General features: G+C 43.0%; 1 protein-coding gene across 1 annotated transcript in view; it reads left to right on the top strand.

The window, feature by feature from the left end:
* Positions 1-725: 725 nt before the first annotated feature.
* The window catches only part of LOC126538274 (sodium-dependent phosphate transport protein 3-like), a 72,592-nt gene continuing 52,581 nt past the window's right edge, over positions 726-20,736 (top strand). Inside the window, exons 1-5 of the mRNA XM_055074639.2 lie at positions 726-972; positions 1,920-2,011; positions 10,767-11,005; positions 13,530-13,664; positions 20,007-20,162. Coding sequence (XP_054930614.2) covers positions 2,002-2,011; positions 10,767-11,005; positions 13,530-13,664; positions 20,007-20,162 — 540 coding nt within the window. The 5' untranslated portion in view covers positions 726-972; positions 1,920-2,001. The remainder of the gene's footprint in view (positions 973-1,919; positions 2,012-10,766; positions 11,006-13,529; positions 13,665-20,006; positions 20,163-20,736) is intronic.

Here is a 20,736-nt window from a genome sequence, read left to right as displayed (position 1 = left end):
TAGAAGTGTATGGCTTCGAGACATCAAGTGCTAGCCATCTTGAAGATGTCTAAACTATAGCTTGACTTAGCGCTAGCTACTTTTAGCCTGGTCAAGTTGTGTAAAGCTAGCTAGTAGCCAACTTGTGCTTCCTGGGTTATGACCAATTTTAGAAGCTTGCGAGCATATTACTAACACACCTGTCGGCTGATGAGTCACGTCTAAGCAGCAACAGCGGGCTACAGCTGAAGTGACAGCTGGTCTTTGTGCACTTACGTAAGTAATCAGCACAGTCGAGACAAAAACATGCAATGCATGGATGGAAAACTCCGGAGAATGTATTCGGCCTGTGCTGAAAACACTAATTCAATTTTTTTTAATTCCGGTATTATTTCGGAGGGAAAAAAGCTCTAGCGTTCCGTTATTGGCTCACGCAGAAAAGAATGGATCTTTTTTTTTCTGTTTCCTTTATAACGGTTTCATTTTCTTCGTAGTAGCACTTAAACAGTTAATAAATATTTTTAGCATCGCTACAAAATGCTCTTTGATAGGTTCTGCAGTTTCAGTGTGCATTATATGCTGTACATTAACTGAACAAGCAAGGACTTCCATTGCTGCTGGGCAGCAGAAATGGAAGTCGTTTCGGTTTCATTTTCGTCTACCAACAGCCCTAGCGCCAAACGCTACGTACTGCGACATCCGGTTGTCGCTATTTCCTTTTGTTGTTCATTTCTTCAAGTCGGAAAAGTCGTGGAGTGCGCGGCGGGGCCAAATTCCGATTTCAGCGTTCGGTAGCGCTGCATATTTAGACACGGCGGCGGTGTTGCGTGTCGCGTTTCCGAATACTCGCCGTGGTCGTAGGCTCGGCGTCCCGCGTAGTCCTTTGAGCCAGTCGTGTGATGCGCGGACGAAAACCGAGTGCCCATTTAGGGCGCCCACCGTCAGCAACAGTCCGTGCACGTGAGACTGCCGGAGTACGACAACAAATCACACGTGAGCAAGCATCCTTACGCAACAGTTGCTCTGCCCAGACGGGTGCCAGCTTGCACAGTGAGATGATAGCGTTGTCGCGGTAATTTGGCTTGATGCTGTAAAAGAGCTGTAGTGGCCTGCTGATAGCAGCCGTTTCGTGCGAAAATTCGCGCTGTTGCCGTCTTCGCACACCTGCGCTGCTGCAGCTGCCCAAGACTGACGTGTAGTACCTGAGCCCTCCTTGTTGTTGCCCGTATTGGTCTTTCATCTCGCCAGCTGGCCGACTGCTCAGCGCCTTAGGCCGGGCGGGTACGCGATTCCCAGCCGTAATTCAATAAAGCCTCGGCCCTGCGTTTGCTGCCTTGATAGTGTTGTCATCTTGTTTCGTCGATCATGTCGCACCACACGCTTCCCGTCTTGTGCCGCTACTTGGCGATTGCTCCCTCCAAGCAGAGAAAGAATAAATGGTCGTTGTGGTTATGTACGCGTTCGGCTTTATAGTTTTTTCTGTTGCTTCCAGTTGCCGATGCGCGCTAAGGCCGATTTATGTGACCAGGCAGCGCCGGCATCACAGGAGTGTGGGCACTGACGCCCGCGTGCCAATGTCGTGCGACCTCGACTTCAGCAACAACCCGGGCTGCTGGGCCGTTCTTAGTATACAGTTTAAGTAGCTCTGTGACCCTGTGCACTTGCTGGCTTTTGAGGGCGCAATTTTATTATCTCTGTGCACCGCTCGAGATAAACCGAGCGCATCAGCTCAGCTGGCATACGCGCGGGAAAAAGAAAAACAAGTTAGAGAGAGAAGTGGGGAGGCAGAGGAGAGAGAAGTTGTCGTGCCTGTGTGGCAGTTGCCGCGGTCGTCGTGTGCAATAGGAGTTTCCTTCTTTGCTCTTTCCCCTGCATCGGCGTGCGGCGGGTGCGCTCAACCCCCAGCGCATGCACATACAGACAGGGGTTTCTTTTTACAGTGCTGTCTCGCCGCATTCGTATACCTGCCAACTGCACGGGTGTACTTCGGTTTGCGCGGCCCTGATGTGAAAGCGGCGAGTCATGGCGAAATGTAAGTTTAGGCAATCAACTGGCGTGCCTCCGTTCTTCCTGCTGCAATCTTTTATGATCTTTCTTTCTTTCTTTTTTGCATATTCGTCTGTGCTTGGTTGCGTGCGTAACTGTGGATGAACACACGCTCACTGCCGTTATGATAGCCATTCATTTTTCTAAAGAGAACGACGGCGCAGCACTTCCTCCTTTTGCCTGTGGGTGCACCGTGCATAGCATTAAACTATCGGCAGAGATGTGCCATGATGGCAAATATGTACAGTGCTGTGCATACATAGTGGAAGAACTCATTACTATCAGTGCAGTATTACTCGCACTACTTCTAATGCACACTATTAAATGGGAGAGTGGGTGAATTTATTTATGCAAAGGCTGAGGAAGTCGGTCTGAGCTATAGGCTTCTCTGGCCTACTACTTCACACTGGGAAAAGGGTACAGAGAAGAAAAGGATTTATGGCGAAGAAGGAAGTGCATTTATGCAAATACACCATGTTGCGGTATCTCCAAATATGTTTGTCCCATCCAGTGGATTGCATAAAGGCTACAGCTGCCCTTACAATAACTGCTGTGCTATCTGCATGAGGCCGATGACTAATACGGGTGTTGCATGGCGCATGTTTAATCACGACCACAACTGGGCTTCATCACATGTGTTACCAGCGCTGATGTACTTGAATTTTTGATTCTACGGATCCTCTGGACTATGCAAAATTTTTTTAGTTTACGTTAACCACTCCTAAACGTTTGTTGAGTGCTCCATGGTGGGTGCTTTCAGTACGTACCCCATATATTGCGATGGGGCCCAATCAGGGTTACAGCCATCGAACAGTTCTGACGGTCGATAGCATAGCAAAGTTGAGCCTTGTTTACGGTTGCATTTCCACATTAATGACTATGCAGCGACACACAGAATCTAGAAGTGATACCAGCATCGATTTTATGTAAACAATGTGCTACATCTGCATATACGACCCCACTTGGAAAGGCGCAGTGAGAAATGTGCACGAAAGTGATCCAGCATGCTTCCATGGGAAAAATAAGCATAGTCATGTTACCAGTGGTTCACGTACCTGCTAAAATGTGCCGAGAATGACCCTTGGATTTGTAAGGATTCATGGCAAGTTCATATGGGAAATCCATCACGTCGTCGCTGTTAAAAAAGCTCCCTAGTTTTATTGCTCACGTGCGTGCACGCCTTGGAAGATGCTAAAGAAAGCTGAAATTTCTGCTACATCATCTTTAGCTAATTTTCTTTTACTTTGGGACAGTTTCTGCAACACACAACAGCATATTATACCATTTATTTGGCACGCACGCGATAGCCCGTACTTTCTTCTCGTTACAGAGTGCACCAATATCGCGCACTGCCCAGTCGTTGCCATTCATGCATACACCCTATACAGTATGTTGTGCTTTACAGGGCTAACAGACAAGTCATCTGCTTTGCACATCAGATGACCTGCCTACACTTCTTAATTTCATTCTCATCTAGGATATCACTTACTTGCATTTGCTCTCTAGCTCACACTGCTGTCTCCTTATCCCTTCACGTGACACCTATTTTGTTCCTTTGCTCATTTAAAGTAAGTATCTATACGATTTTTTGTTTAGAAAAAAAAAAAGCGGGCTTACGATATCAAGAGGCAAAACGTAAAATATCGACCATGCATTTAAGTTCAAGAATGTAATGCATGTGTTTCACGAAGACCATGCAGGCACGTCCAAGTTTTGGGGCAGATCCATGAACTCACATTGCAATGAAACGAGAGGCAGTAAGCTATCTGTTGTCATGGCTTGTTTTTATTATATTTGTTATCTTGTTACATTTATGTTTATGTAGTCTGTATACATGTCTGAGCAGCTGTGAACCCTCGTAATAAAGGCTGCAGTCTCGTCAAACTGCCGAATGCCAGCTTTTATCTGTCGTTTCTGTGTCTTTATTGCAATAGACAAAAATAAACTGATTCATTGTGTGATTGATCGTGTGTTCCATAGCTTCTTCTCAGTTTTTTTTTTCTTTCTAAATTCCTTTTTCTTTATTTTCAAAGGTATTTTGTAGTTCGGATGACGTATAATAAAATTGGTTAAAAGGTAAACAAAAACCCGGGGCACTTCGCCGACCAAATAAAGACTTAAAAGAAAAGAAGACGTTTCGGCTCCCACACGGGAGCCTTGTTCACAGGTAAAATAAACAAAAGTGCTCGAGCAGCTGGCTTAAAAAATATAATAAAATTGATCCACATGCTTGGCAGCATAAGCAAGATGTATCTCCCCTTGAGGCGGTGGTTAATTGTGTTCATTAAAAATTTTGCTTAACACATTTGTTGGCATCCTCAGCACCGATAAATCTAGGCAGCATAAGAGCACTTTGAAAATGGGGAATTTTTCTGCGACTTCTATCAGCATCTAAATGTGTGGACTGTCCATGTCTAAAATCTGAAAAAAAAAAAAAAATTATTTTACTTGTGGAAGGAATGTCTTCTGAGAGTCACTGTTCTTGGAAATCACCCAGATATATCTGAGCTTAGCCTGCTATAGATCCTCAGTGTCAGAAACAGAAAGAGAGCAACCTGCCAGATGATGGGCACCATTAGGTAAACCTAATATAGCAGGAGGAGAGTACAAAAGAACAAAAATGCATATAAGATATGGCTGCGTGAACATATAAAGCAACTAGATATTTCATAAAACATGGGAAAGTGAAACAAAAAGGATGGCAGGAAACTGAGTATACTCATCAGTTTCTGCGATGAACTGTCACTAATTTCTTTCAACTTGAGAGTCATGACCATTAACAATTGGTTCTGGTAGCTTATCTGATTCTTCAGTCACTGTCGATAGAAGAGATTAGTTGAAGCTATTGGTAAAACCATGCAAACAGTGTGCACTTCGTGTGGTGAAAGTTTGGTGCGACGTGTGGGTAGACAGAATGAGGATTTTCTATATAAGTCATTGATATTAAATTGCAGTTTATATGAAACAGGTGAAGTCTACTAATCTTGTCGGGAAGATATGATGTACCAAGGCCAAACAATGGCTTCAAGTAACGCTGCGCTGAGGATTCAGTGGAGCAGGAGTCACGTTTGTGACATCGAGTGGTGGTCCTCGTTTTCTAGTTCTCCAAGGCAAGCATTATAAAACATTGCGGTCTGGTCAGGGTTATAGAACGGAATAAAACTTTTTTCATTTATTCACATGAATTGGCGCCCATAAGCAGCTAAACATGCAGGTTCAGAAACATCTTGTCACTTCCCAGTCCAAGTTCCGTCTGCACCTTATGGCCCCACTCTGCACTCCCCTCTTCGGAGAGGAAGTTTCCGTTCGCTTGCAGCTTAATGTCCCACTGGTTGCCAAAAAAATAGAGGGCCTTGCAGATGGTGCACTGGTGGACTCTGCCCTGGGCGTCACTGTTAGCCATTAAAGACCAGCTTTAGGGGAATTTGGGCAATGCTGTCCTAGACTACCCATGGCTTCTTCGCCAATGCCGAGTTTTGTTTTCTGTGTTTCTTGAGACTGCTCTCGTGCAGTCACGTGGTATCCCTCGCAGCCGCAGTCTTCTCGAACATTTTCTTCGCCAGTGCAGGGGCTTTCCGCTGGAGATGGTCCCCCACTGCGCGCACACACAGACTTGCGCACACATTTTTTTTACAGCCTCCAGTGCCGAAGAGTGTTGAACACAAAAACACTGATACTGCCAAATTTTTCAGCATAGATGTTATGGGAAGTTTGACATTGCAAAGTGTGCAGCACATGTTGAAAGTCATTATGCATGCACATAAATTATATTCTTGACAATGCTAATTGCACCTTAGGATTTCTGTGCTATATCACTTTGTGTTAACCATTCCTGAAAAGTTGATGTACCCTAATTTCACACCAATATTTACCCACAGTTCATTTCTACCAAGAATCTTGAAGCATTACAACTGCCTTCCCTCCTCCATCACTTGCCATTTGTAATGCCAAAAGCTTCAAGATAGCCACTAATAAATGAATCGGTCCTTGCCCCTTTTATATGTAAAAGCTTTGAGCAATTGAAAGTATGAATATGAATTCATTACTCCCACTAGTGCTCGCAATACTGAGCTGTTACTTTAATTAGTAGAATTTCGACATAGATTCCAAGAGGAATATACACATTTTATAAACGATATGGTGCTGGTAACTCTTTCATTCCTTGGGCAGAACTCTTCAGGAAAACTTGGGTAAAGGGACCCTGAAATGATTTTGACGATTTTGTACAAGTGTACTGAGTCCCTAGCCTAGGTCCTTCTGATCATTAAGTGACACATTTATGTGCTCCACAGAAAGCGTGTAATTTATTATAAGGTTTTAAATATGTGCATCGCTACCGATCGCAGCAGTGCTGCTCCCCCGAATTTTCAGCTACGCCGTTACAATCTATGTAGTTTGTGCATGTGACGTCAGTTTGGCAAGCTATCCGATTCACTACTCAGGTAGCATCATAGGTAATTTTTCAAACTTTATGGAGCACAAGAGTTCTTAATAGTTGGAATGTTGGTCAACTTGTTTCTGTAAAAAAATAACAGGCAGAGAATGCACAACGACAATTTATCACTACACTCAAGTACTTCTGGCACACAGCAACTGTCTGCTTGTGTTACGATGTGCTCCTTGTTGACTCAGTGTTAGTCTCGAGGTTTCTCTTTGGAAAGACCACGTATCGCCCTTTTGCGTTGTGGGCTGCAAACGTAGTGATTGGTGGCATGCCAATCTGCGACATTGTGTCCCTCTGCAAAGCAACAGGTGAGCAGATTGGCTGCAGCGCATCAGGCTGTCGGTACCCGCTTGGCGCCAGGATCTACGCATTTGGAGCTATCACCTCATGCTGGAGGATTACTACAACAATAGAAAGCTTTAGCGTGTCCACTATTCCGTTAAACGCAGGCAAACAGGGTGTCTTGCCAGATGGTCGGTGGCGCAAACGTGAGCGGCCTGCAGGATGCAGTCAACTGATGGCACAGAGAATCACCAGACAAACACGGCTAATATGGCAGTAACCAGGTGTATTCTACATTGCTGCTGGTGTAAACTTTTGATGACAGTGCAATCAAGGTCACATTGTCTTTTTCAATGTTTTAAATATTTTACACTTTGTTACGGCAACATTAGCCCTGTGTTTGGCTGGTTAAGCTCTGCACCACCAGGTGGCTGTACTGTGCAGTCCGCTAAGGCGACTCATGCTTGTTCTAAAGCCCCTTCATCACAGCGGTAGTAGTACAGAGAGGTTTTAGTTTATGCCTCCGCCCATCCATCAGAACTCCCAGCTTGCCTGCATTTACCGGAATACCGGACACGCTCGGCGCTGCGACAGAATGCTCGCAGTGAAGTCTCCTTAGATAGCTCTCGCTGGTGATCAACAGCCAGGCGGCTAATGGAGAGGTTGAAGTGGCTTCACACGCTGGCTCCAAGGCACTCGAAGTAGAAACATGATGTCACATCATGGGGCACAGAGCTAGTAAAGGAGGAGCTTAGCCCAGGTCGCTCGGTGAATGAGTTGAAAAAAAGCTAGGGAGGAGGATAAGTTGTAATCGTCTGTAGCTCTCTTAATATGATATGTTTCACTTGAATTGTGGTGCAAAAGCTTTACTGTAGCTGTACCCTACGCATCTACAAATTTTGTCAGACCGTTTCGGGACCCTTTAATGACGGCACAGGATTGAAGGCTAATTACAACAAAATTTTGGCTACATAGAAAGTCTAGTTTCAGCAAGTGGAGGTATAGAGCAGCCTCAATGCGAAATTTTTCACCTTTAATACGAATGGATGCAGTATGAAAAGCTAGCCAGAATAGACGTTTTTGATACTGAAACTGAAAAAAAAAACCATTCCGCTGTTGTTACTTGCCAGAATTGATGCATCACGCAGAATGTTGAGCACCAGCACAGCTTCTTGGTGTGACCTCCGAGAGTAGGCAGCACCTGCGACGGGCTAAATATCTCGGAGGTGATGCACTGGGATTTGTGTCATATCTGCTAACCACCCGGTGCATTCGTCGTCTGCTTAGGTGTTATTTAAAGGCCTCTGATAAGAAAGTTATACCAACTACCAGCCCCACAGCTTTCCCAAGATTGCTTCAGTAGTATATGCTACACATTTGTAACCAATTTAACTAAAGTAAGATTTTGTTGAAGTTGGCCTTTAGGGGTGTGATGAGAGTACAATATTTTCAGGCATAGAGTGCAGTTGACTCTTGCAAAACAGGAGTAATTTGAGGTCACTTCGAAAATCCCTTGTTTTGCTGTGGACGTAAAATACAGTGAGGAAGAAGAACTTTTTATATAGGAGTAACTGCCAGACCTCTGCGTGTGTCTGCTTTTTATGTCTTGTCTGAGCCATTTCCATGAAATATTCCTGAGAAAAGTTATGTCTCATTATATGTCCTTGCTGCCTGTAATTGACACAAGTAGTGGGACATGTTCTTGTAATAAAGCATATTTGGCTAGCAATTATTCAGCACTGCTCAAAGGATTCAAGCTTCTGTACAGAACAGTATCAAATTGCATGTTCGTTCAGTGAAGGCAATTCTAGAAGTGGTGTCTTCCTGTAGAGTATGGCTGTGAAATATAAGAATGCCTGTTTAATGCTTGACTTAGTCTGAAGACGTGCAGTTCTATTATACGTTACAGCTGTTAGCAAATGACAGTGAAGAAAGACGTTTTTGTCGTTGTTCCTGGAGTGTTGGTCGAAAACATGCGGTATTCTTTTTCTTGCCATTTTGAGACCACAAATTATTTACTCGGGTCTTAACTGTGGCTAAAATAACTATTTTTCTTTTCAAGCACGCGATGGAAATTGTGGCTTTAGTGACAGCCTTTGTTTATTGTGCGTGCATCTTCATACGTCATTGTTGCTTGCAGAATCTGTGAGTGTTGGCTGCTTCAATAATGATGCCTCTTAATTCATAATTTTTGCTTCAAGTTTCAAAGTTCTTATGATACTTTTGTTACAATATTTCGTGGAAAACATTAGTAACGATGTCCTAAAATACCCTGCCTGCCAGACCTGTAAGGAAACGGGCTGAGAGAATGCTAAAGAAAATGCAGATTTTTTTTTGCAGAAACAAATTCACAGTGGGGTTGCCAAATGCCAAAAAATGTATCGTAACGTCTCAACCACCAATAATAGAGCGGGAGAATTTTAACGCAGTCACAGTGAAGTAAATACATCTTTAGGAATTTCTGAAATGCACACATATGTAGACTCGATTTAATAATGGTTGCTGCAAGCGAGCTCAAATATGTATGCAATTAAGATGGCAATATGCTTTTCTTTTATAGTGTAGCTTGCATTAGAAAAAAGTATGCTAGTTTTTTCAGAAAAGATAGTCATTTTACTCTATTATGGGCAACACAGAAAAATTGTTGCTGGGTCAGTACAGGTCACAAGTACAAAAGTTAATTGAATATACGTTAGGTTGGCTGAGTCTGCTCACTATCAGATGGTAAGATTTCACTAATTAGGAGGCAGGAGTTAATAAATAAACTGCTTTCTTTCAATGATTTCACAGGCACAACAAATGTGTAAATTGCATGTTACCACACCCTGATAAAGCAGTTAAGCTGACTGAAAAAAAATTGTAGCTAAAACAACATGCAGAACATGTGAAGAAAGGAAGTTAACCAAGGGGCCTGATTTTTATTAATCATATCGTTTGTTGGCTTCTCATGCAGAGCATGTGTAACGACAAAAGGTTCAGGGCTTCTAGGAATTCAAATTTAAATTGCGAAAATTATATGAAGTGTTTCAGTGACATTCACACTCTTGTGCAACATGTTGAATAAAATTCAATGCCTATTCAAGAACACTGACACAGCCAGAGTTGCATTGATGCTCAGCCCTGACAAAAGCCAAGCTTCATGTTTGTGGAATGCCCTGTCGACCTGCTGGTCAAAACACCGTTGCAGAATGGGGTTTCAGAGTGGGCATCTCTGTACATCATCTTAATAGCATCCTAGTATCGTGCAAACTAGGCACGGAAACATAAAGCATGGTGAAACACATGTGGCGATTTGTGTTTTTTCATATAGCATCCTGTAGCACTGTGTGTGCCTTTCAATCCTTACAAGACAAAGAGGTCACAGGAAGATGGACTTGCATTGAGCAACCGTGGCTGAACAAGCAAACTCTCAGTGGTCTGCAGCTGTTCCAAAAAAGGATATCTTCACTATGGCCCTGATGGATACAGTTGTCTCTGTTGAAACGTTGGAACTAGGCTCAGGCTTTTTCTTGTTAAGGGTTCTTGTTTGCCCGTGGTCAGTCTGTACACAGTATAGCTCTATTTTCAACACAAATGTCTGATATGTCATTTTGATCTGCTCTAGGTGCCCAGGTGGTATAGTTACAATACCTTTATTTGTTTTGTTGTTCATTTAGACTGTTAAGCCCCCAAGTAACAACATCTTGCCTTGTCAAAACATCGGCTCCGAGCTGATGCTTCCCTTGTTTGCCCAGTATTGATCAGTCGTATCCTTGTGCTGCCTCTGTGTGTCTGTCCTTGTATCCCTGTGTTAACAGTACATTCTTATTTGCATCCATGTGCTAGAACTGTTGCCTTGTATCCTCTGTTGTACCCATATCTTGCTTGCACTACTCTACAGTGCCTTCATAATGGCCATTGCATTGTACTACATGATCAATGCTGCTCTGTTTTTCTCTAGAACTGTTCTAGAAGCTGCTTGTTACGTTGAAAGTTCAGCATGTAATGCATCTGCACTTGCCTTTATCATCAACAGGTCGTGTGCCAGGGCGTTACTTGCTCCTAGCCCTGCTGTTCGTTGGCAACACAATTCTCTCAACACACAAGTTTGACCTCGGCATTGCGATTTTGGCCATGACTAACCAGGTTCCCGCCACAGACAAAGCGGCCAGTCTGGTACCCGGTGATTCCTGGCTCCAGCATGACAATGACACAAGACAGTTCAATGCTTCTGGCACTGCAACAGCAACAGTCAACAGCAGTGTGGAAACTGAAGTAAGTGAATAGTTTGTGTGTCTTTATTTAATATAAAGGCGGGCAAGTTTGCCACATTTAGCTGACACCATATACACATTAAAAAGTTTATTGCAGCATATTTGTAAGAAGTAGATGCTTTCGTGATGATATTGCCTCTTGGAATAAACAGCTTCATCTGCTACATCAATATAGACTCAAGTTCTCTCATTCTTCCAGTTCTGTTAGGATGAATTATCTCATAAGTCGAACAATTCGGGGACAATGTGTAGTTCATGCTGATTCATTGAACATTAGTTTAGACAAACTTCTGATCACGTTAATGCTATTGACTTTCAAGGTCCCTGCATTTTCACCTTTAAAGGAACACACTGTAATAACATGAAGTGCAGTATTCGTTTTGGCTTTCCAGTGCATAATTTCAAGATTTCCTTGAGTTAACTGGGGTTCTCAACTGTTTAACTGTAATTCCCTTTATGAAAAAATTTATGGCCATGGTGCAAGTCTGTGAATATGACACAGCAGTAGTGCACGTCTGTGTTCCTCAAGCATTAGGGTGAAGTAGTTGGAGTTGGATCCAGGTTAAACCTTTCTCTTGAGCCTTAGTTCTAATGCTCAGTTATGACAGTTATTGCTGAATGCAGAACTAGAGAAAGCTTTGTCCTTGAAACATTCTAATTCCAAAAACCGAAATATGGTGTTGCCACTTCTGGCTGGCACATTTTACAGCATGTAACTGAGCTCACTTGATATACTTTTGATAATGCCTCAGTTGTGTATTTGGCTTGAGTGGTGCTAATATATTTCTCCATATATTGAGAGTGCATATCTCTTCAATGTTGTCATTCAATATTGTCAGACAGGCACTCATACTTGGGTGTCTGCTCATGCTCCCTAGGACTCTCGCATGCTATGTATTCCTTTTGTATTACTATACATGCTGGGTAAGTGTTACTTCTGCGTTGTCTTGAATATTACATTCAAAGCAATGGTATGTAAGCCTCACTCTTCTTTCTTTTATTTGGTTCGCTTTGATTTTAATATTTTATGCAGTTTTTATTTCTTTGTTTCACCTGCTTTGATTTTAATCTGCTGTACCAGTCAGGAATTCCTGCAAACGGAGCAGGGATCCCAACAAGCTGGCATATGAATAGCTTTTTTTTATCTCTGTTCCCAGCATTAATGCGATTTCTCGAAAAATGGGAACGATTAAAGATATCATGATTTTCACCATCGTGCTTATGTTTTTGGAATGGATATGAGTGAGAAAACTCATAGGCGAATGTACTGAGTTTTGGGAAAGCGCATTAGTGCTCAAGCGAAAATAATAAAGTAACATGAGATGCCCTCATGCCACGTAATGCCATGCTGATTTCAGCTCGAGGCAGAACCTCTGTATATTGAAGAATGTTGTTTTAACATACTCAATTTAAATGTTTCTTGTTTAGTTACTATTTGCAATGACAGCTGCCTAATTGTTGCTGCCACGCTTTCTGTGCCTCTGTTATGTGTCATATATGTGCAGTGCTGTAGGCAAAGAAAATGCAGAATAAAAAAGGAATGTGAAGTCCACTTTTCAAATTACTTCATTCTTGTCTCCTATCCCGTGACCACGTCTTCTTTTTCTTCTCTATCTGCAATGTCTGCAGTGTTGATTTTTAGTGATAAATCGGCATCATCTTGCACAACATTCAACTTTGCCATCTGTATGTGCATTGGTTGTGTGCTTAGTGGAAAAGTTGTGGAATTTAAGCCCCCGGTGAGACCTCACAACCAGTGTGTTCACAACTCTTTGGTACACTTTCCTCCATGCATATCCTGTGAACATGTCGTCAGTAGATGACTTGCATGTGGCATTGCAGATACTGTACTGGAACGTGATTTGTAGCTTCAACAACACAACTAGTGATGAACAGATTAGATCAGCATGCAGCTTTCCAGTTGCTAGCGTCCTTATTAACGTGGCAGTTTTCTAAATGTTGTTGCTGTACTTTTTGTTATGACATAATGTAACGGGACATTTTGACAGTGACACCATAATGGAGAGCATGCAAAGGGTTTTGTAAGTCAGTGCGTTGTATCATGTCATGTGCGCTATCCTTGTCTCATTTCAGTGATCAATCTGTGCTGGCAACTGTAAAGCTGTCAGTAAGAGCCAACTGTTGTAATCTACCCACTTTTGATCGTTTTGCGTTTGTTGTGCCTGTTCCATTGTTGTGTGATATGTGTGCTGCATATGAGCATTCTGCTGTACAAGTTCTTGTGCTGTATGAATAGACAAAGACTGCCAGGTCGTAACAGCAGGGATGTCCTTGTAGCAAGTGTCTAGTCAATTAGGAAGGAGAGATTGCGACACAGTGCTGTGTTTCCAGTACGATTAGGTTGGGTGCAGTTGTTTAACTAAGTTGCATTTAGTGATCATATCTTCCTTAATATTGCTCTATTTCAGTGAGTGGAAAAAAAAGAAAGCTTGATAAATGTGTAGGTACTGAAAGCTCAATTAGTTTATTGCCCACAGCATTAACCGTTCAAATGTTGTGCTCAGGACAATGCCCTCTTCACCACCACACCTGCAGTTTCACTGGAGGAGAAAAGCACAGGAGCACCTACATTCTCGTGGTCACCTTCAGTGCAAGGTGTCATCCTGGGTGCATACTTCTACGGAGTAATTATGCCGCAGGTAAGATTACGCAGCTCATTTACGGGTATTTGGGCACTCTCAGGGCCAGTGAATTACACGTGAGTGTACGCAGTCGCATAAAAAAAAGAAGACGCCGAGTAAGAAATCCAACGGACTTAGGTAAGCCAGAGTTGCTAGTCACTATTTGAGAGGCCATATTCTCAGTCAGTCACATTTGGAGATATAAGTTTCCTTGAATGCTGATGGATGCCTGTTCGCATGGCACAATGTTCACTTTGCAACAGAGTGACTTGCATTGCTCTGAAACCGTCATGTGCTCCCCACGTCTCGGTTCTGCCAAGTTGTTAGCACTGTCGTAGAGTCACAGCAGTCAGCGCAGTTGTCAGCAAGTGATGTCGAAATAGAGGCTCTCTTGTTGACATAAATTTTACCTTGTTTTGTCTTGTCAGACTGGCATTCTTTTGCACCTCAGCTGCAGACTAAAGAGTTGCTAATGTTGAACAATTTTAAATACTGTAGAGCATCGCACTTATTCTTCTTTCTTTTTCGATAATATAAGAAGATGGAGACACAACTTATTTCCCTGTTGCTTTTACTGTAACAATACAAGTGTGAATATACTTTGTGAGCAGGGCCTCGGTCTCTGTTCCGGCAGAAATGGCACCATCACCAACATATGTGAAAGTTGTCAACGAAAATTGCATTTTGACACGCACAGCAGCATCTTCTTGTTTTTTGTTTTCCCCCACTCGTGTCGCTGCATGTGGAACAGCCTTAAGCCAACTGGTGGAACTCCTGTTGCTCCAGTGAGGCATGACGCCTGATGCTATGTCCAGCAAAACTTAAAATACCATGAAAGAGATCAAAGGAGAACAAAGGCTGTGTTGGCTCTGGCATGGCCCAAGGATCTGTGCTTGGTCTGCTTTTGTTCTTGGTATCTATTAACCATATTATTAATGATATTATTACGATATCATCGAGCGATGCTCAAGGGACGAGCTGCCGCGAGAACGACGACGAAGTGGGTCTGTGCCCTTGGCGCGGGCGAGTATCGGCCTGGTGGTCTGGCTCCAGTGTAAATACCCTGTATATAGCCTCTTTCATCTGTGTTTTTCCACACGTAACAATGTTTCTGTTAATATTAGGCTTTATACTGACAGCTATGTAATGTGTGAAAAAATAACTTGTATAGAGGATCAAATTAAGTTCAATAATGATTTTGCTAAAGTGACTAATTGGTGTGAGGATTGGCAGATGAAAAATTATTATAAAACTGTGTACATGAGAATAACCTTTAAAAATAGCCCCTCTTGTACATCTATAGTGTTTGCAATACATGTATTTGTTTATTGGAAGTTACCAACTCTAAATATCTCAGGTTGTGCATTAATTATCTTTCTTGGACAAAGCGTATTGACTCTGTGACAGCTAACTGCCTCCGTAATGTTTTTTTTCTTAAAGCGCTCCTTGAAGCGTGAGTGCAACCCACTAACGTTATCAGACTAACTGCAGGTCTTGCACTATCGTATCGCATGTGAAACTGCAATGTTGCTCATAATTGTCATACATATTTTCATTTATTTTCTCACCACATAGTTATGTATAGGATTCCGTATAGTGCAACTTTCACACTTTCAGCAGATGCTATGGCAAAATAGCTCTCTTGGCTCCGAGTGCTCCAAGTACAGTGCTTTAATACAGTTGGAGCATGCCCGTAACATTTTTCGAAAAGTGTCATGCTAATTTCATTTTGTTTAGTTTCATTTCCATTTCGTTCTCTGAAAGCCCCTTTGGGATACGGTGTAAGCTGTGAATGAAGCAAGCAGTACTGTGTACTTCACCGTAACAAAGTTAGTCTTGAAGCATGCACTGTACACATGCGTAACATGCAGCCCAGGCAACTATTCTACGGTTACTTGAACATTGGTATATACGAACGGAATATTTGTTTGCTGCTGGCGTCCATCCTTTGGTTGGAAGAGGTTATATTGAGTCCAGCCCACGGTGCACCCTCCGCCAGCTCTATTTGCAGCAGCGGTGCTTTACTCACCGGTGTGCAATTATGCAAGGATTGCATTGTAGTGATTATTCGCTGCGTGCAGTGTGTTCCGTAGTTACTACTAGCCAAGGCTCACTGAAGAAGGTGTCTACCGTGAAACCTCGGTACAGTCGAAGCCCATTAATTTGACCTTGACAGGACCAACCAAATCGGAATGGATTAACCAGCGTGTCGAATCAAACAAGAAGCAGAAAATACCACCGAAACACACACGCCGCTGATTCATTTGGCAGTATCTTTCCCTATTTTAATATGCCCCCGAATCAACCGCGCACCCACTTTCTAAATGTACAAAGTAGAAAACTTGCAGAGAAATTAAAGCTCCCAAACAAAGTAGAAATCTAACATGTGCCCAATTTTTTAGCAAAAAAAATTGCCTCTACCGTATTTACTCGCATAATGATCGCACTCACGTAACGATCACACCCCTGAATTTTGTCCTTAAAATTCGATTTTTGTTTATTTCCCATGTAATGATCGCACCCCGAATTTGCCGCAGCGATATGTCGTGCGCCAAGTCTAGCTAATATTGATCGCGCTTACCATCTGTTGAAAGCTACGCGAACGACTCAAGACAAACCAAGCGATCTGCACGCACCAAACATTCTTAAGTAGATGCCTTATTTCATTACTTTCATCACTTTCTGCACTTCCATGACTAAAAAAGCTGCAACCAAACTTGCCTTTATTATGTGTAGGCTTTTTAATGGTTGTGGTCAACAACAACAAAAAAGGCGCCTTTCGATTCTTCTCATCTGCACTCGTGGGCACGCAACGAATCGAGAGCGGCATTGATAGTAGCCACGCTTACACGGATACGTTAAAGGTATACCCTATTCATATGCCGACGCTTGTAACACAGCTAATACCCCTGACACACGGGCAAAACTAAAGTCCTTTCCAGTAAACCTCTTTTGCTACTCTGAAGGACCCTTTGCAGAAAGGAGTTGCGCCGATGACACACAGCACCGCACTGAACTTCTTTAGGTAGTTCCTCAGATGAACGCCGCAAGAAAAATAGCGCTGGCTGTTAAAGCCACAAGAGAGAAAACATTCTTAAAAAGCTGCGTATTTAATTACACTTAGCTACTGTAGAACCTAAAAATATATTTTTTTCATTGTTGATGGCTAACAATGCTTATAGTCGTTTATTTTATTCGCGTTTTTGCGTTGTTAGCAGCCATTTAACTTTGTCCAGCAACTATGTGTAGCCGGTGTTTTGCTGTGCGTGCTGTTTATTCTGGTGACGCCCACATTTCTGTCGTCCTTTTTCACGTCTTAGTCATCCCTTCCTTTGTGCGCGCAGGCGTAGCACGTTTTATTCAATATATTATTCCAACAACTGTAGTTTCTTCTGGGTATTTCCTGCGGGCGCTGATTGTGCAGTCTCCATCTCGCGACGTGAACACACCACATGCGCGCAGCAAACGACGACGACACTGCCGGAATTCAACATGGTGGCACTAGCGACGTTATGCGAGCGTTTGAGAGTATAGCTAGAGGAAATCTTCACTATTCGACAAATTGTATTACCGCTAACAATTGAAACATTTTCGCAAGGTAAAAAAAATACCTATGGGCACCGTAGTTGTGTGGCAGGTTTCCTTCTATTGACGAGTTGCGCACGCTGTGTGCGAGAGTAACTCCTTTTCCGCTCGAAAAGTAGTTGCGCGATCTCCTTTCCTGAAAAGGAACTTTGCCGTAAAGGAGATATTCCTTTGTCGTGTGTCACTGCACTTGAACGCCTTTCCAGTAGATGTCCCCTTACCTAAAGGACTTCAGAGTGCCCGTGTGTCAGGGGTATAAGATATTCACCCACCCTTAGCGGGAACGTTCCGTATTAGGATAGTAGTGAAGACAGATGCTGCAGTTTCCGCAGCATGCCAGCCATGTGTTTCTATGTCACTAGCAGCTAAGCGCGCCCATCTGTTTCTGTGCCCTCAAAGTGAACATGGCTACGTTATTGCTGCAAACTTGCCAATATTAACGATATTATTCATTACTGTTACGGAAGAAGCTGTTTCAATGCACATAATGTACTCACGAGGAGAAAAAAAAATCGCGTTCGGCACGTTCGGCTTGCACCGCCGGCCGCCATTTTTGTTTTGGTGTCCCGCAGCAAACGCGGGCCGAAAATTTTTTTTTTCTTTTCGCGGGAAATTTAACCTGCGTAATGATCGCACCCCTGATATTGCGTCAATTTTTCTGACAAAGAAGTGTGATCATTATGCGAGTAAATATGGTATATGGTGGCTGGTTTTCTAAACTATGCTTCGCTGCAATACATTTTTACTTTGCAGTAAAGCATACAAATTCCTCATCATACTTTGCTGGTAAAGCAGCGCACTGACACGGACACAGCGAAGATGCACAAGAATGCATGACACTCGCTGCTACGAATTCTGCGAAGCCAGTTTTGGTGTTGACGATTGCACCTTGCAGGCAATTTTAGGCCCAATTTTCTCAAAGGAAAGAAGACCCTTGTTCGAACTGGGAAGATACTGTAATTAAACATTGTGAGCTACGGTTATTGCTTGAAAATCTTTCCAAGCCATAAATGGGCCTTTTCAACCGAAGATGGCATGTGTTCAGCACGTTCACTGTCCCCTAAGCTCCACCGAGACAGACTCTGCCACTAAAGGGGTCGCTACTGGGGTCACTACAAAAGTTGGACACATGGATGCGCACTAGTCTAGTTCAACTTATCTGGTAAAGGCCGATTTTATGAATGCAATAATAAGTTTGGGCCTATAGAAATGCATGGGTGCCTGCCAGGACCTTCGACCGGGATTAAATTAATCAGAGTCAAATTAACATAAGTTTACTGTATAATGAGCATGGATATAACAAAAAAATGTTTCTCGTCAATATCTGCATGTAACAAATATAGGCTTATAACGAGTATAAGATATAATAAAAGAATTTGATGTCGGGTGCAATTTCACCGTAACGAGGTTCGACTGTGAGTAGAAAAAATGCTGCTGTCATTCACAAGATGCCCCCGCTACATCTCGAGTTCACGCGACATTGGAGAGCAACCTTTGATAGTTCTTTGCAGCACAGCCCTACAGAGCTAGATTACATTTAAGTGAGATTCATTTGGCAAGGTTTCTTTGATATTGGTGAGATTTCTACACTTAGAAATTGAAGTTTTTACAGCGATGCTGTTAAGGAGAGTTCAGCAACGGTTCTCATGCGGCAGTGTCAAAGGCCGGCAACTGCAGCAGCGGGGTTAATATCAAATGTCAGTCAAAGAACAGCCAGCAATACAGCCTGTGCTATGGTCCCAAGGCAACCATACTACCAGGGCGTCAGTGAGAATGCACAGCTCAACGCCGGCGTCATCAAAACTGGCACAGTATACAGGAACACGCGTTCAATATAACAGACAGTATCAAGTAGTAAGCTTGGATGTAGTGAAGCACTTGAAAAGGCGTGTATATAATGAAGGCATTGCAACATATATAGCAAACTACTTATTAAGTCTTGTATAAATTTTGACAGTGGCGAAACGGACATCTACACAGGATTTCCCAAAAGTATGAGAAGTACAGCTTCACTGTCTTTGACGTGCAAGTTGTACTTCTCGTGGTGGTTGCACCTTGCGCAACTACCTATGGAATTGCATTGCCGAGCTCAAGGTCCTAGGTTAAATCCCATCTGTATAGTGGCTGCATTTGATGGGTGCGAAATGTAAGAGCACTTCAGTACTTGGATCTAGGGAGACTTGCAAGAACCACAGGTCAAAATTAGTTTGGAGTCTCCCACTATGGCATTCCTCATAAGCGGATCTTAGTTTCAGCACGTAAAACCTCTGAATTTTTTTTATTTGGTATTAGTCGCTGAGACATACTGAATGAACTGTAGGAGACTTGTCTGAATTGATAACTGGGTTTATTTCTGGTCTAAGATACACAGCCACTCGAATTGCCGATCTTCTTGGTTGTACTGTCGTATGAGAACTCTTGCTGGGGATTTGCCGTTCAAGTTGCTTCTTTGGGCTTTGTCCTTCTCGCCGGCACTCAAGCTACTTGTTGTGTCAAAATGTGTAGCAGCGTAGTGCGCCCGGACAATGTTCTTGTATGACTTCTTTCTTGCATCCTTCTGTTGCTCCGTTTGATAGGCAACTGTTTCTTTGATCACCATTAATCTGCGAAACCTTTTTTTTTTTTTTAAGGCAGATTAAATATTTTGACATATGTTTAACACCTTTGCACCAGCAGCGCAAATAATTTTTGTCACAAAGACTCATTTGTGATGCGATAAGGGTTAGCGTTTATGGTCTGTAATCTGTGCATGTGATGTTGCTTGTTGGCTATTAGGTTCTGGGTGGTCGTCTGGCAGAGCGCTTCAGTGCCAAGTGGACCCTGCTGGCAGGGCTGCTTGCTTCCTCGGCACTGACATCGGCAACACCATGGATAGCCACGTTAGGTGTCGCACCTCTGGTTGCACATCGGATACTCCTGGGATTTGTGCACGTGAGTATTTTCGCTGCACCATTGCACATGTTCGGTGCATACTCTTGAAGTGATGTCTTTTTTACATGTTTAAATGCAGGTGGTCTATGGTCCTAACTGTGTTTATGCAGAAATTAATGTAAAAGGTGCAGCTTTGTGTAAGAGAGGCACAAGGAAGACACACATGGCACTGTACCTTCAACAAAACATTTATTTTGCTGGCAGACAGATTGTGTACTGAACACCGTAACAAAGCAAGAAAATGCTGCACTGACACTGCCTGTCGTATCACGATCTCGCATTGGTGATGGTTGCTAAAAACATGAGCTCTTTTTCGGACGAGGTTACAGAAGCACAACTTATACCATTTCTTCCACACAAGCTATTTCGGCAGCCTCGATAATTTCCCTTGTAAGCACTGCCGGTGCTTAGTTTTGCATTCAGCCCTCTTGTGGAAGCCTGCACAAGTTTATCTGCACAAGGATACAACTTTCGTAGGTGCAGAAAAAAATACAGTGTGCGGTTGTGCACCCTGACCTACTGTCTCAATGGTTGTACAAGGTTTCGTGAGAATAGAGAATACAGTCGAACCCGA

Source organism: Dermacentor andersoni, chromosome 4 (genome assembly GCF_023375885.2).
Source record: "Dermacentor andersoni chromosome 4, qqDerAnde1_hic_scaffold, whole genome shotgun sequence".
Classification (NCBI taxonomy): domain Eukaryota; kingdom Metazoa; phylum Arthropoda; class Arachnida; order Ixodida; family Ixodidae; genus Dermacentor; species Dermacentor andersoni.
The sequence above is the reverse complement of the archived record's forward strand: the minus strand, read 5'-3'. Positions and strand labels throughout refer to the sequence as shown.